Raw genomic sequence first — 17,071 nt, forward strand, 5'->3', positions numbered from 1 at the left:
TAACAGGAATTTGCATTTGTCCATCATCTGGCCACACCTTCTTCATATAACATTTTTTCCCCTTTATCTGACTGTTTCCCAGAGAGAGAGTCTTTTGGTATGACAACACATGATTCTCTATTTAACTGACTCTCACCTGCACAGTGGATCCCCAATATCCTCTTCAATGCCTCTGTAATAATTATTCTTTCCAGGTGTAGTTCAAATCTCCTTTCTTCCATAAGGCCAAGCCATACAATTGGTCCCTTCCTTCAACTCCTTTTAACCTTACTCTTTCTTCTATTAAATTGTCCCATGCAAGAATGTGTGTGAAGGTGCGTATGTGTGTGGGTTTTTTATTAACTATGAATTTTTTCTCCCCAAATACATCAAAAGATTCCATGTGGTGAGCTAAATTGAAGTCAGCACTTATTCTGGAAATGATCCAAGAGATTAAACAAGTGAAGCAAATTCATTTATTACACATATTTGACCTTCTCATGGGCGATTCAGCTGTGTCTAAATAAGTTTTTCACATATTAGAAATATCCACTGTAACACACATAAACCAAGACCAGGATTTGTAATAGGTGCATTTCTTTGGTATGTCTGATTATTTTTTTGAGACTTAAAAATACTAACTTGAAATAAATAGGTAAAATTTATCTAATATACAATGACCATATCAGTTAATTTATCTTTTATTTAATTAACTTATTTAAGAGGAATGTAAAATCAATTTAGTCCAGGCCTGTGACATAAGTTTACAATAAATAGTTTCTATTAGTGGGGAAAATACTAAGGTTATGCATATGTTTAAAATTTTGATAGAAAAGACAGAGAAACGATTGAGATTCTGCTAATAGCAGCAAGCTAAACTGGAACTAGAAAATTTCTGGCAGTTTATTTCCAACAGTGACATACTTTGGGAAAAACAATTTATTTTCTTTCTTTTTTAAATTCTGCTCAAATTTCTTAAGTGTATGGTATATGCTTTAAAATAACATCCCTTTAAACAACAGTAAATAATAAAAATAATCATTAAGAATTTTAAAAATGAGATCTGTGAAGAAATACCTGTTCACAATGAAATACAAATGTATTTAATGGTATTTTAAAGTTACTCTGTATTACTAAGGTGAATTTGATTATTTTTAAAATTTTGTTTCCCTGGCCCCCTAGCATTTCATTGGTATAGGTAAGAATTAAAAGTTTTCGTAACTTTTGAAAATTTTTGTACTAAACACTTAATTTCCATGCTTTCTAGAGTAGAATGGGAAAATAATCTGACTTTCATGTTTGGTTTAAGAAGTGCTCTAATGTAGAAAACTTTGTATCCATTCGGTAAACCTTGAGACCCTGGCATACACTCCAGGGCGATTAGGCAGGGCACACTTGTATCCAAATGAGGTCACACCAGCAAGGAACCACCTGTTGTTTTCTTGGCACATTAACGGTCCTCCTGAATCTCCCTAAAGAGTGAATTACAAAACAAAATTGTAGATATGTGGTCAATTGATCTAAACACATAAAATTATTTGTATCAAATAAATTAAAAAATATGATTTAATTGCAAGTCATCTGTATATATTCTCACTTTCACTCTAAGTCAGGAATGAGAACCTCAGTAAGGAGACAGAGAAACTATAATAACTAAGACATAATTTATAATTTTTATAGTGCACCTTTTTAGTAAAAGTTTCGCTACTTTAATTAGGCATTTTGGTGGATACTAAGAAGTTCTTTAAAGCACAGCTATGGAAAGCATCTCAAACAAAATATTTATTAAAAGCCAATCATTTTATTTAAGGAGATCTGCTGTAAGTGTCACAAAGGACATTGTGAGAAAGACAAATTATTTCACAATATACTTTTTGGAAAAATTAGGAACTCACACATAAAGTAGATTTTAGTTCTCTTGGGTAGTATTATCTTTTTGGGGCTCAACAAACACCATCCTATTTGAAAAACATTTCAACTGAAATAAGGAAGTCTGTGATATAATTTTTAGTGGTAATTACTCATGTTTTCATCTGAGATTTCAAACTAAGAAATATTTTTAATTTTTATGAATATTAATTACAGCAGATCCTGGTAAAGTAAATTTCATAGATTTTATTTGCATATGATTCCTGTGTAATGCAATGATAATACAAACATATAATATCATTATTTAATGACACAAAATTGACAAGTATTTTTCCTGTATTAATTAGGCAAATCTTTTCAATTAATTTATTTTTTATATTTATGAAGACATTTAAAGTTCTATGTGTTTTGAAATCACTGGTATAATAGAATATTTCATTTTTTTCCACATTTCATTCCTTTATTAATAAAATATAAATTCACCCATGTTTTGATCCAGAGGACAATATTTTAATTAAATTTCTTTTTTTTAATTCTTTTTTTTTTAAATTATACTTTAAGTTTCAGGGTACATGTACACAATGTGCAGGTTAGTTACATATGTACACATGTGCCATGCTGGTGTGCTGCACCCATTAACTCGCCATTTAGCATTAGGTATATCTCCTAATGCTATCCCTCCCCCCTCCCCCCACCCCACAACAGTCCCTAGAGTGTGATGTTCCCCTTCCTGTGTCCATGTGTTCTCATTGTTCAATTCCCACCTATGAGTGAGAACATGCGGTGTTTAGTTTTTTGTCCTTGCGATAGTTTGCTGAGAATGATGGCTTCCAGTTTCATCCATGTCCCTACAAAGGACATGAACTCATCATTTTTTATGGCTGCATAGTATTCCATGGTGTATATGTGCCACATTTTCTTAATCCAGTCTATCATTGTTGGACATTTGGGTTGGTTCCAAGTCTTTGCTATTGTGAATAGTGCCGCAATAAACATATGTGTGCATGTGTCTTTCTAGCAGCATGATTTATAGTCCTTTGGGTATATACCCAGTAATGGGATGGCTGGGTCAAATGGTATTTCTAGTTCTAGATCCCTGAGGAATCGCCACACTGACTTCCACAATGGTTGAACTAGTTTACAGTCCCACCAACAGTGTAAAAGTGTTCCTATTTCTCCACATCCTCTCCAGCACCTGTTGTTTCCTGACTTGTTAATGATTGCCATTCTAACTGGTGTGAGATGGTTTCTCATTGTGCTTTTGATTTGCATTTCTCTGATGGCCAGTGATGATGAGCATTTTTTTCATAGAATATTTCAATCCCAGCTAGATGCTAGAAATATCCTAAGAGACTTTTTGTCTGATCCTTTATCATCTTTGAGCTCTATGTTTAAAGAAAAAAATGTAGTCTATCAATGCACCTTTTTTCCCCTCCGTACACAGGAACATAAATTGCATTGGTGACCATAGGTTACCAACATTCTAGTGTAACAAATGTGTTCAAGCTGTTTGAAAGCAGGGACTGTGATTTCTATTTCTCCATCCCAAGCCCTTAATCTGTAATATAGGTTCTGAAATATTTATGGAACTGTTTATATTCAAGGATCAAAATACATTTTATATGACTTGGAAATTACTAAAAATAAACTTCAGCTGTTTGGATATTTGTAAAAGGAGTCATTTTTTTTTTACATATCTTCTAAAATAATTTAATTTTTTAATAGACAAGAGGATCCAGATAGAACAAGGATTTTACCCAGAACATACTGGGTCAGTTGCAGTTATTTAAGGATCCTGCGGCAGACTTGTTGCCTATCGGCTGGGTGGTCTATCTGATTGGGAGACCTCAGTCTGTTTCCATTACTTCCTGTCATCTAACTATAACACATCGGTTTAGTTATGTAACTTCTCCTTACTTTAATTTTCTTTTCTTTTAAATTTTACTTTAAGGTCTGGGATACACATCCAGAATGTGCAGGTTTGTTACAAAGGTATACGTGTGCCATGGTGGTTTGCTGAACCTATTGACCTGCCCTCTAAGTTCCTTCCCCTCACCCCCCAGTCCCCAACAGGCCCTGGTGTGTGTTGTTCCCTGTCCTGTGTCCATGTGTTCTCATTGTTCAACTCCCACTCATGAGTGAGAACATGCAGTGTTTGATTTTCTGTTCCTGTGTTAGTTTGCTGAGGATGATGGCTTCCAGCTTCATCCATGTCCCTGCAAATGATGTGATCTCATTCCCTTTTATGGCTGCATAGTATCCCATGGTGTATATGTGCCACATTTTCTTTATTTGGTTTATCATTGATGGGCATTTGGGTTGGTTCCAAGTCTTTGCTATTGTAAATAGTGCTGCAATAAATATAGGTGTACATATGTCTTTACAGTATAATGATTTATATTCCCTTGGGTGTATACCCAGTAATGGGATTGCTGGGTCAAATGGTATTTCTGGTTCTAGATCCTTGAGGAATCGCCACACTGTCTTCCACAATGGTTGAACTCATTTACATTCTCACCAACAGTGTAAAAGTGTTCCTAGTTCCTCACAACCTTGCCAGCATCTATTGTTTCTTGACTTTTTAGTAATTGCCATTCTGACTGGCATGAGATGGTATCTCATTGTGGTTTTGATTTGCATTTCTCTAATGATCAGTGATGCTGAGTTTTTTTTTCATATGTTTGTTGCCTTTCCTTAATTTTCTGATTTGTTCAGTGAAGGTATTAATATTTCATTCTTCCAGTGTCTTGGAGATATATGAGTACTTCAAAAATATGCATGGGGCCTGGCGCGGTGGCTCACACCTGTGATCTCAGCACTTTGGGAGGCTGAGACAGGTGGATCACCTGAGGTCAGGAGTTTGAGATCAGCCTGGCCAACATGGTGAAACCAGGTCTTTACTAAAAATACAAAAAATTAGCCAGGTGTGGTGACGGATGCCTGTAATCCCAGCTACTTGGGAGGCTGAGGCAGGAGAATCACTTGAATCTGGCAGGTGGAGGTTGCAGTGAGTGGAGATCATGCCACTGCACTCCAGCCTGGGCAATAAGAGCAAAACTCTGAATCAAAAATAAATAAATAAATAAATAATAAATAAATAAATAAATATTTTTAAAAATATGCATGAATTTACAGAACATAAAATATTAACCTTAAATTTATGCTTCTAGTGAGATGCTATATTTATAAGTAAAAATAAAAATCAGTACCTTCTTTGAGTGTCTGAGTGCAAGGGTTGGTGACCATTTTTGTTGAGAACAATACTTCTCATACTTCAGTGTGCATCAGAATCTCCTGGAAGATGTGACAAACACACATAGCGGGCCCCACCCTTATAGTTTCTGATTCAGCAGATATGTGATGAGACCTGAGAATTTGCATTTCTAGCAGGTTCTCAGGTGGTGCTGCTGGACTGGAGGCCACGCATTGAAGGCCATTGGAATAGAATATGGCTTGGAATGGTGAGTAGAGCGTCAGTCTCTGAATTTTAGGTAGAGGAGATATTCTCCAGCCATTGGTGTTGCCTTTAAATCCAAACTACTACCACTAAAAGGCAAGCCTTTGGTAAGTCAGAAGTTGTGGATGACTAGTAAGGCACGTTCTTTGCCATTGTAAGGCTAAAAAATGATGCTTCAAAGAACTTACTCAAATAATGTATCAGTAATAACATGCTCACAATTTTAAAGAATGCATTCTTATTTAATCAGTTAATCCTGTTAGAAAACATAGTATTAAAATTGAACAAAGAAAATCATGTGACAATCTAGTGTATTAATTACTCAATTACGATAACATTTTATTATACAAGGTATTACTTTATGTGGGAGACTTCTTACTTACCAAGGAATAACATGCTTAGACTGTGTAGAATCAGAGCTAACTATAAGATTTCAGAGACCTGGCATGAGTTAATGACTTAATGTAACCCTAAAATCAACAGCATCAGCCGTCGTATTTTCTGCCTAGTGCGTGAGGTGTCTGCCACACCATCCCCATTAGCTGTAATTGAAGTTCTCCAGATGATTTCCCTCCTGCACAAGAATTCTATAGATTTCCTTCTAAGTGGCAATATATCTTACCTTTAGCACGCTTTTCATTTTAAAAAAGAAGTATAAGACCCGGAGATAAATTTTAAACAAGAAAAAAGCCATCCTATTTGTCTTGAATTTGCAAGCATTTATCAAAGCAGAATAAATGTAAAACTAAGCTGGAAGTTTAACACAACTAAATACGTTGATTTAACTAGAGGACTTATATACAGATGATCTGAATAAGCGTCAATTTATATGGCTTGTCATGTATTGGTGGTATGACATATATGTTAATATATAAAATAAGTTGCTACACTTTAACACAGTGAAACCATTTTCCTATGAGATAAACGGCTATTTCTTCATTTAGTAATTATTCCTTTGGTCAGTAATGCCAGCAGGTTTAATCCAGCAGACATTAAAGCATTGATATATTATTAATTTTCAAATATAGAAAATACGCCAGAAAATTTATTTCCTAGTTTCATAATAAAAACTTGTTAACATTTTTGAGTAATTGCTTGATGCCTTACATGGGTTATCTCATTTAAACCTCTCCATAAACCCTAAGTCACTTGCCCAAAGTCTCACCAATAAGTGTTACAGCCAGGATCAAACAAGAGTAGTCTGAACGTAGAATCCATGCTCTTCATAACTATCCCATGCTGTACCTAAAAATTAATTACAATTCTAAAATCTAGCAGAACTTCCCTTTTTATTTATTGTGTGTACTTGGATTTCATGGAGCTAATAGACAGGAACATTATTCTTAGGTGGCAAGATATTTCAGTGAAGTTACTATGTGGGTAAGAGTTTTTTTGTAATGTCACACAGGTCAAGAGCTATTGACACTTCAAATTTACTGCAATATTGACATTAGCACTACAGCAAGTTCAAGTTACTACATTTCTAATATAAAGTGTAAACGATAATATAAAAACCAGAGCCAGGGTTATGCCAGTCTATTAAGTTATTTACCTCCCCTTTGGTTAGCTGTAAATTGACTCTAACGAGGCTATGCAGGTTTTCATCAAGAAATTACTTCAGGTTACTGCACGCCTGGATGATATTTTAAATTCAGGGTTGAAATTTAGAGGCCCACAGACTAAACTGGCCCTCAGGCCCTGTTTTTGTTTGTTTGTTTTAATTTTGCAAGGGGTTTAAAATAATTGGAAATTTGAAAAGAAATGCTTTTAGATAAGGTGCACACTTTCTGGCTCAACCCAGGCCCACTGCTCATTTTAGCTGGCTGCCTCACACATTCAAGTATCATGTCTAGTCTCCAAAGACATCGATTTGTAACCTATTTTCTTAAAAAATAATTTTTGTTTCCAATGCTCAGGTCTACCTAAGAGGATTACGCAAATAGGCAAAAAGTAACAGTTTTGTAAAAGAAGAGAAATGAAAGAAGCTTGATTATTTCTTTACTCCCAAATTATTGTTAAGCAATGAAATAACTATAATACCAGTGCTTTCTGAAAATGTACAGTGAGCAGTTTTACATCTTTACCTGACAAGAATCTATTCCTCCTTCTTCATAGCCTGCACATATCATATTTTCAGTAATGTTATATTCTGGCATCTGCTGTTGGCATTTCTCATTTGATAGAAGAGGAACATCAGCTTCTTGCAATATGTTTGCAGTAGTACCTGCTCAAAATGGAGAATGCAGCCAGCCAGTCAGAAGTGATCAACATGCATCCTTGAATGAACTACCATCAGTCTTATTTATTCCAACATTTCACTCTCATTATCAAGTACTGTGTGTATATATAATGGAACTAAATACTAAACCTTGCACACTAAAGCACATAATAAAGCCCATCTGTGGATTTTGCCAAATGGATAACAGGAAAGCTCTTCTTTTTTACCAAACGGCTAGTAGGGGTGATGGATTAGACTAGATGGTCTTTGGGCATCTTCTGTGATTTTAAACAGTTACAGGATTGCTCATGGGGAAAATGCTCACCAACACAAAGTGTTTCATTCATGGAAATTAGCAACGGCTCAGAAATCCAGAAGCGCTTTTCATTTGGCACCTGAGGAGGTGCTCGCTTCCGTATAATAGCATTCAGCTTCTTTGTGGTGCTGTGTGAGTGAGCAGGTGCACACTGAGCAGAGGACAAAGCTCAGATGAACTATGCCCTGGTCTAGGGGCAATCAGCTTGTCATCCATACCCAGGTGAAGAGAAAGGAGGCATTTTAAAAAATAAAGCAGAGTGTACTTACCTGCTTTTTACAAAATGATTCATCCACTAGAAGTACGAATCTCTGCTGAAATACTAATCCCAAGAGAGATGTGAAACAAGCAGGTGTCTAGTGCCCCAGAAAAGGTACATGATAAGCACTTTCTAATAATTAGCATTTCTATTTGGTTCCTCAAGAGAGGCGGAACGTTGAAGAGAAGTTAGTACATTTGACAGCCATTGAGGCTGAAAAAATTTATGTGACCTCATTTCTAGCTAAATTTAATTCATGCACTAAAAAGATGAAGGAAGCAAAAAAAGTGTGTTCGTGCACCCGTGTACGTGTGTGTGTGTAATTTAGATGCAAAACAGATATGTATGACTCAGCAGTGCGTTGGTAAATGTATATCAATTGTCTCTCCAGAAAAATGAAAGCCCCATGGGCCTTCTTCTCATTTTACTGACGTAAACACTTCCACAATGATCAATTTCAAGGTACCAGCATGGCAGTGAACATGGAGTAAACATTACTAGATAACTTTTCAAGTTTGACAATGGACTATAAGTTAAGAAAATGAATTGGAGAGATTAAAATGGAAGAGAAAATTTGGCATCTCACTGTTATCCATTCTATGAGGATCAAGGATGGCTTGGCAGACTTTAATTTTATGATAAAAACCAAGGCCACTTCTGCTGCTTGTCAATGAATTAAAATTTGTTTGGTAGATGATAAAACTGTTTGGTAAAGGAACATTTGAGCAGTGTCTGTTTACTGATTGCCTTGATTTAACTAACTAGTATCACCTCATTTCTTCCTAGTGAACAATATGTTCGTGGTTTTCCTAGCTAATTAATTAGTATAATATACTCAAAAGATTGAAAACTGGGAATTTTTTTTTTTTTTAGACGAAGCCTAGCTCTTGTCCTCCAGGCTGGAGTGCAATGGCACAATCTCAGCTCACTGCAACCTCCGCCTCCCGGGTTCAAGTGATTCTCCTGCCTCAGCCTCCCGAGTAGCTGGGATTACAGGTGCGTACCACCACGCCTGACTAATTTTTTTTTGTATTTTAAGTAGAGACGGGGTTTCACCATGTTGGCCAGGCTGGTCTTGAACTCCTGACCTCAGGTGATCTGCCCGGCTCGGCCTCCCGAAGTGTGGGGGTTACAGGCATGAGCCACCGCACCCAGCCAGAAAACTGGGATTTTATGGAATTATGTAGATGGAAGTCATAAAGCAAAGTTCATAAACTATGTGAAACTTAACCATTACTCAAGAAATATTTAAACATGATCTAGCTGTTTATTCCTAAATGAAATTGATCTCAGATACAGTTTATTTCCTGGCTCCATACCACTCTTAGAGACTTTCTTAAGTCAATCAGACATATATCTTTAGTAACAATAAGTAAACGTAAGCCACATTTACTCAGCTTTTAAAAAAAAATCCAAAAAACAGAAAAAAATTCCTATGAAGTAAAGAGTTTCAAATTTTGTTATTGGTTAATTTGTTTTTGAAGAGCCCACATTGTGGTCATAAAATGTCTTTTAGCTTGAAGTCTGAAAAGAGAAAATATCTATCTAGGAATCATTTTTACTGTTTAAATTTCAAGTTTAATAAATCCTAATATTTTTCAAGAGGGAGAAATATATGAATATACAGTCTTTGACTTCAATATACTTGATGGACAGCAGACATGAGGCATTTTCAGCAATACAGTGTCATTACTGTGAAGAACTTTTGTAGGAGTTATCAGAAAAGCATTTGACTTAGAACTTTGTGCTTTCTCTTATAATAGGACATTTTAAATGTGAGTACTTTGATTCTGAGACCCTCTACCTTTCCACAAGATTTTCTGCATTTTCATCTTAAATACATTTAGGACTTTTAAACGTCATGGCTATAATTTGTTGTGACTGCAGGGATCAGGTCCTCTTATCAGACTACAGAGCCTTTTCTGGTGCTTTATTATTTATGAGTGGTTAAAACTCTGTCCCAGATAGGGCACTCCTATTAGAAATTCCACAGCCAATGAGCCTTGTGGTTACATTTAAAGGGTATGAAGTACGAGAATACTTTTCAAAAAAAAGTATGATTATTTTTAATATGTATGATTTCTGTGTTTGGAAAACATGCAGTTGATGCTGGGGGTGAATGGTGTATCAACTGCTGGATGCAAATGTAAGATTCATGTCAAATCTGAGCCCTCTTGTCAGTAAGCAGAATTAGCATGTTCAAGTTAGAAGAGATTCCATTCTCATTTTAAGAAAATGTGAGTGTAGAGGCCTTCACATTATAAATAAAGATAGTTTCATTAGTTTGGAAAATGTGACAGGTAACAATTTGGCTTTTCATGAGACTTTATCATATGCTTTACAAAAATTAATTTTTGTAACCCTAGTGTATATTCATTTTAATGAGGTTTTTTTAAGTTTATCAGTGTTTATAATACTAAAATTAGATATTGAGGTTGGGGGACACTTGAATTCCCCCTCAAAAGAATATAGTTTTATAATATCTTCTATGCAATCCGAAAAAATTTCTAAAAACTCTACAAATATATAGGCTGGGCACGGTGGCTCACGACTATAATCCCAGCACTTTCGGAGGCTGAGGCAGGCAGATCACGAGGTCAGGAGATCGAGACCATCCTGGCCAACATGGTGAAACCCCGTCTCTACTAAAAATACAAAAAAAAAGTTAGCCGGGCGTGGTGGCGGGCGCCTGTAGTCCCAGCTACTCGGGAGGCTGAGGCAGCAGAATGGTGCGAACCCGGGAAGCGGAGTTTGCAGTGAGCCAAGATGGCGCCACCGCACTCCAGCCTGGGCAACATTGCGAGACTCTGTCTCAAAAACAAGCAAACAAACAAAATTCTACAAATACACAAACTCTACAAGTATATCTTTGAAAGCTCTACAGATACACAACTCTAAATATATATGTACATGCTTGACGGTACTTTTAGGAGATACTGAAAAAATTGTTATATAAGATTTGCAAAGATGTTGAAAGTATTCACAGGATATTATGATAGTCCGTTTTTCACTATCAAAACCGTTTTTCAGGGTTTTTTTTTTTTTTTTTTGAGTCTGATAATTTACCGTGATAGACAACCGTCCCCCAACCAGCAATAGAACAATTCCTTCCTGGAGAAAAAACTTGATTTTCTTCTGGTAAACAAATAGGTTGTATGTAATCTGGAAAAACAAGCAAACAGCAAAATCAACAAACAAAGAAAAAGAAAGAACAGATTTACAAGCATTTCTGACAAGTTTTAAAAATCAATCATTCTCAACATTTAATCTAAAAAACATGTATTTTTGTTTTATCCTACCTGTAAAAATTTTAGACATCGGTCTTAGGGGAAATAGGCATTTCAAAGCAGCACTTTCTGACAACAGATCGGCTACCACTGGTGGCCTTTTAGGGTCTTTTACTAGTCTCCTCATTACTTTTTTTTTTTTTTTTTTTGAGACAGAGTCTCACTCTGTCACCCAGGCTGGAGTGCAGTGGCACGATCTCAGCTCACTGCAAGCTCCGCCTCCTGGGTTCACGCCATTCTCCTGCCTCAGCCTCCCGAGTAAGCTGAGACTACAGGTGCCCGCCACCACGCCCTGCTAATTTTTTGTATTTTTTTTTTTAGTAGAGACAGGGTTTCGCTGCGTTGGCCAGGATAGTCTCGATCTCCTGACCTCGTGATCCCCCCGCCTCGGCCTCCCAAAGTGCTGGGATTACAGGCGTGAGCCATGGCACCCGGCCCTCATTACTCTTTTATAGTGTAAAAAATGTCTTAGTTCTGGAGGTAATCATTTATATTTTATTTTTAAATAAAATTATGGTGCTTAATAGAAAGTGGTGCCAGTTCTCTGAAAATTATGGTAAGAATGATTTTCAGCATCAATTAATAGAAACTTGGGCAAATGTTCTGAGGCTTTTTTATTTTCCCCAATTATCACCATGTTAAAAAAGCTTTTAGGAGGTTGTTTTACAGGGCAATTATGGAAGCATTGACATTGGTCACTGACTTTTAAAGCCCTTCTTGCATCAATTTACAAGCCAACTGGCACTCTTAAGCACCCACTGCGTGTAAGACCTAGGGCAGACACAAAAATGAATAAGACACAGTGCTTATCCTTAAGGACAGGGATATACAACTAACCGTAGCAATAGTCTGCTTTTGATAAGTGCTATAACGCATGTATAGATCAAACCCCATGAAAACATAGAGATGGCAGCACTTTCTCCTAACTGGGCACTGAAAAAGACTTAGGAATAAAAGTCAGAATTGAGCAGAGCCCTTCATGATAAAGTTCACTTTATCAGGGGATTTCTTGCACATTTTCCAGGCATTTGGAGGAAGTCCTTCATTTGCCACTCAGATAATATTATCGAATCTCCATTAAAAACTTCATGCTATGAAGGCCGGGCATGGTGGCTCACACCTGTAATCCCAGCACTTTGGGAAGCCAAGGCGGGCAGATCATGAGGTCAAGAGATTGAGATCATCCTGGTCAACATGGTGAAACCCCGTCTCTACTAAAAATACAAGAAAAAAAATTAGCTGGGCATCGTGGCATGCACCTGTAGTCCCCTCTACCTGGGAGGCTGAGACAGGAGAATCGCTTGAACCTGGGAGGTGGAGGTTGCAGTGAGCCAAGATCGTGCCACTGCACTCCAGTCTGGGCAACAGAGTGAGACTCCGTCTCAAAACAAAACAAAACAAAACAACACAACAAAACAAAACAAAAAACCAAACTTCCTCGTATGAATAACTTAATTCTTGCTCACTTTCCCCACAGAACATATGTTTTTCTCTCAGTTTATGTCTTGCTCTGCCTTTTTGGTAGATGAACCTGCCTTTCTTTTACATGAAAAATAGAGAGGGCATGCATAATAACATCATCTATTTATCTGAGCTTCTCCTTTGAGTTTACTGGTTATACAGGGCTGAGAGAGTTTTATTCTATGGTCCTTTCCAGAAAGTTGAATTTAAACATCCTGATGATAGAAATTTAATATATTTCTCTCTACTCCCTAATCCCATTTAAGTTCTAATGATTTATGTAACAAATTATCTAACTTTTATGAATTAATGCATTGACATTGATAATATTTGAAATCTAATTTTGAATTAATTTTGGCAGATAATATGACTAAGAGTGAGTTTTTTGTTTTACCTGTGTAATTCACTTTAAATTCCAGATGCATCATGGCAATGTCGTTGTCCTTTCTTCGCCTATTGTAATGAGGGTTTATGACAATTTGATCTATCATTCGAGGGACTGTTTGAGGAGAGGTCAGATTTGATGTCATATGCAGGCCTAGGATTGCTGTCCACTTGGATGGCTCTAAATTTCTCCTGAAAATAGTAATGAAGAAATATGAGACACTCTCCATCCAAAGCAGTTCCCTTCTAGAAGATCTTCATCATGACATTTCAGAATATGTTTCTATCCTGGGATGTTCTTTAATTTCTCTGAAGAATCATCCTTTAAAAATATTCCTCAAATCTTTATTTTCATAACATAAAGAAAGCCCTAATTAGTGCTAATCTCTCTGTTTCCCTCCTCTTAAGTCATATGCTGAGCTCTAGTTCTAGATTGTAGTTCTCAACTGTGGTTGTACATTGCAGTCCCGTGGGGTGCTTTTAAATAATGCTGACACCTACTTCCCCTCCTTCCCCCGATTCTAATGTAGTGGGTCTGGAATAGTCCACCAGACAATTTAAAAAATACTTTTAAAATTAAATCTCCCAATTTGTGCTAATATATATAATACATGGCTAGGTTGGAGAACTTCTGTCTTAGGTCACATTTCACTGTGGAAATTGTGTCCCTGTTCAGGGCTTTTTCAGACAACTGTAGCAACTGTAGTATAATGGAAGGAAGTTCAGATGCATTTCCCATTTAGAGAGTCATTGAATTCACATATAGTTAAAGTAAACAAGCCGGGCGCAGTGGCTCACGCCTGTAATCCCAGCACTTTGGGAGGCCGAGGCGGGCAGATCACAAGGTCAGGGGATCGAGACCATCTTGGCTAACACGGTGAAACCCCGTCTCTACTAAAAATACAAAAAATTAGCTGGGCGTGGTGGCGGGCGCCTGTAGTCCCAGCTACTCGGGGGGCTGAGGCACCGGAATGGCGTGAACCCGGGGGGCGGAGCTTGCAGTGAGCCGAGATCGCGCCACTGCACTCCAGCCTGGGCGACAGAGCGAGACTCCGCCTCAAAAAAAAAAAAAAAAAAAGTAAACAGTATGCCTTATTATAATTTTTATAATCTAACATATAAACTTGAATAATCTCCATATACAATGTTGGCCATCTATAATAATTGGTAAAGGATAACACTTGTGTTGTAGAACAGATTAAATTGGGTACTATATTATGATTTGAAAGTGTGCAAGGACTTTTAAATGTGCTATTGGCCTGCGATTTCTTCACACAAAGGAATTATCAGCTGGAATTAAGCCAGTTAAGCCATATTCACAATGAAGGTAAAATTCAATGGTTGCAATCCTAGGCAGAGCTATCGATTCAATTCTTAACAGTTGCAAACGCCTTGTTTAATGTGGTATTTAAATATTCAAATCCAAGTCACTTACAGATGTATAAAGGGCATGAAGTTACTTACATCTATCTATCACTTTGTTTTATTTACCAAATTACTATGTTTGGTCAGGTAGCAGTCATCAGTAAAGCCAATGAGCATCCACGCATTCAGTAAAGCATCCACTGACAACCACATTGCATTAAAACTTGAAGAAATACACCTAAGTGCTCTGTAGCAACAAAATACTACTTGGTGCCAAGTGCAATACCAAGAACTTTTGTATCTCTTCGTTTAATCCTCATCATAATTTTACAATCAGAACCAACTAGGCGCTGATTATCTAAATGGTAGGAGGTGACTTTAATTGGAGCTGTCTGACTTTAGAGCCTGCACTTACACCAGTGACTGGGGTGCCTCATACAGCTCTGAGTGGGGTGCCGTGGGAGGGATTGAGAACTAGAAGGAAGGACTGGAGATGTGGGGGGCAAGAGGGAGCGATAAGCTCTGCTGTTGCTTTCCCTGGTTCCTCATAGGGAAAGTTATCTCTGCTCCTAGTGGTTGGTGGCAGCTCCTTAAGTGGCTTAGAGACTGGGCCAGGAGGTCATTATGGTGCTGTAGAGGCTTGACAAGAGGTCTTCTTGCTTTCTCTTCTCCAGGTCAGAGGAAGCTGTACTTCAGCCATGCTTGGCATCTTGATAATTTCAGACAGCACCCCACTTCCACTGTACCCTAGGATTCCCGTGTCTACTTTAGCCTATGTAGGGAGAGTGAACAAAGCCAAATCTCTTCCCTGGTGTTCTATTTCTGAACTTCTTTCTCTATCACATGTTAAGTATATTTCCTAAAGCTCAACTGGTCAGTTTTCACTTGAGTAGCCTGCCTCTTAAGACTGACAGGTATGAAGTAGTTACTTTATTTTAAAAATTGTATGATTTTTTTTTACTCAACATTTACCTCACACATTCACTCAATATTTACAAAAAATTAATCTTATAATTACTATACCATATGTTTCATATTTGGCATTTTATTAAATTTATTTATACATCATATTTTCTGTTATATTCATATAACCAATGTATTATAATAGTATTTATAATTTATAGTATATGTATATAAATGATCTATATAAATAATATTAGCTATATTAATGAATTAACTATTAATATTTGCTCACAGTGTATGAGATCATTATATGTAAGCTGGAGTTAACAGAGGACATGTCATTATTAAAAGTTATAGGATTGTCTCCTCAGATGTTTTCTACATATTTTATCTTCAGAATTTTTCATATAGAAGTTCAGAGAGGTGTATGCAGTTTATTTGCTATAGACTTAAATAAATGTTAAATTAAGGTATTTCAGAGAAAGAGCATCTAAACTCCCAAATTCTTCTCTTTTGTAAATACTATACTTTATCTGAGAACTAACCAACATAATTACTGATATGAGAGAGCTTGCAGGTAACATAGTTTAGTAATCAACATTTCCTTTCATTATTTTAAGGACTTAAGTAGAAAACCAATATACAAACCAGGAACGTGCAGATTAAATATACATGCTTCAAGCTACTCATCTAACTCAATACAATTTACAACAATATTAATCTGACACATTCTTGATAATTTCCAAAATTGTTTATTGTGCCACATAGAAAATAGCCTCTCTTGCATGTTTTTATTACTTCAGTATCTATGAGCAGCACCATGGATAGGAAAAATTCCACCACCATGTATCATTTACATCTTTCTCTCAAAGAGAATGGTTGCTCCACAAATCTTTCTGTCATGCACTTAACTTCCCCACCACAAAACCAACACTAGCACAAGCACCACTAGTACTAGTCCATCTGGCAGTAATTTTAGAGCTTTTCCTCAGTGGAAAATGACTGGAGAATACAGAGCTTACAGCCAATAGTTCTTAAGTTCTAGAGCCACTTGAGGAAGTTTCTAAAACTTTAGATTTCTAATTTCCATTTCCAGAAATTCTAATTTGGAAAGTTGGAGTGGCACTCAACAATCTGTACTTTGTAATCACTGTTGGGATATTGAGCAATGCAGAAAACTTCGTAGCTTTTTTATATACCCAAATCTGAGGGGTAGGGGAAGACAGCCTTCAGAAAAATCATTTTAGATGAAGAGATGGGACTTTTTATGCTTTAAAATCTGGTCTCAAAGCATCCCCTTTCTAGTAAAGGAAGGAAGAGCTATAGGACAGAAGATAGATGGGCACAGGAGAAGGTGAGAACCACCTTGAATAGGAAATCCCCAATCTAGTAGAGGATAAAGATGGCAAAGATAGGGCATCTTTAGATAGAAATTGGCTGAATTTACTTTGGGAGACCGAGGCAGGTGGATCACCTGAGGTCAGGAGTTTGAGACCAGCCTGGCCAACACGGTGAAACCCCGTCTCTACCAAAAATACAAAAATTAGCCAGGCATGGTGGTGCATGCCTGTAA

The 17,071-nt window shown here is 36.9% G+C and overlaps 1 protein-coding gene across 1 annotated transcript in view; it reads right to left on the bottom strand.

Annotated features, from left to right (window-relative positions):
* Positions 1 to 441: 441 nt before the first annotated feature.
* The window catches only part of TMPRSS15 (transmembrane serine protease 15), a 136,969-nt gene continuing 120,339 nt past the window's right edge, over positions 442 to 17,071 (bottom strand). Inside the window, exons 22-25 of the mRNA XM_024239482.3 lie at positions 13,241 to 13,422; positions 11,165 to 11,260; positions 7,390 to 7,529; positions 442 to 1,451 (exon numbers count right to left, since the gene is read on the bottom strand). Of these exons, the coding sequence (XP_024095250.3) occupies positions 1,296 to 1,451; positions 7,390 to 7,529; positions 11,165 to 11,260; positions 13,241 to 13,422 (574 nt within the window). The 3' untranslated portion in view covers positions 442 to 1,295. The remainder of the gene's footprint in view (positions 1,452 to 7,389; positions 7,530 to 11,164; positions 11,261 to 13,240; positions 13,423 to 17,071) is intronic.

This window comes from Pongo abelii, chromosome 22, assembly GCF_028885655.2.
Source record: "Pongo abelii isolate AG06213 chromosome 22, NHGRI_mPonAbe1-v2.0_pri, whole genome shotgun sequence".
Classification (NCBI taxonomy): domain Eukaryota; kingdom Metazoa; phylum Chordata; class Mammalia; order Primates; family Hominidae; genus Pongo; species Pongo abelii.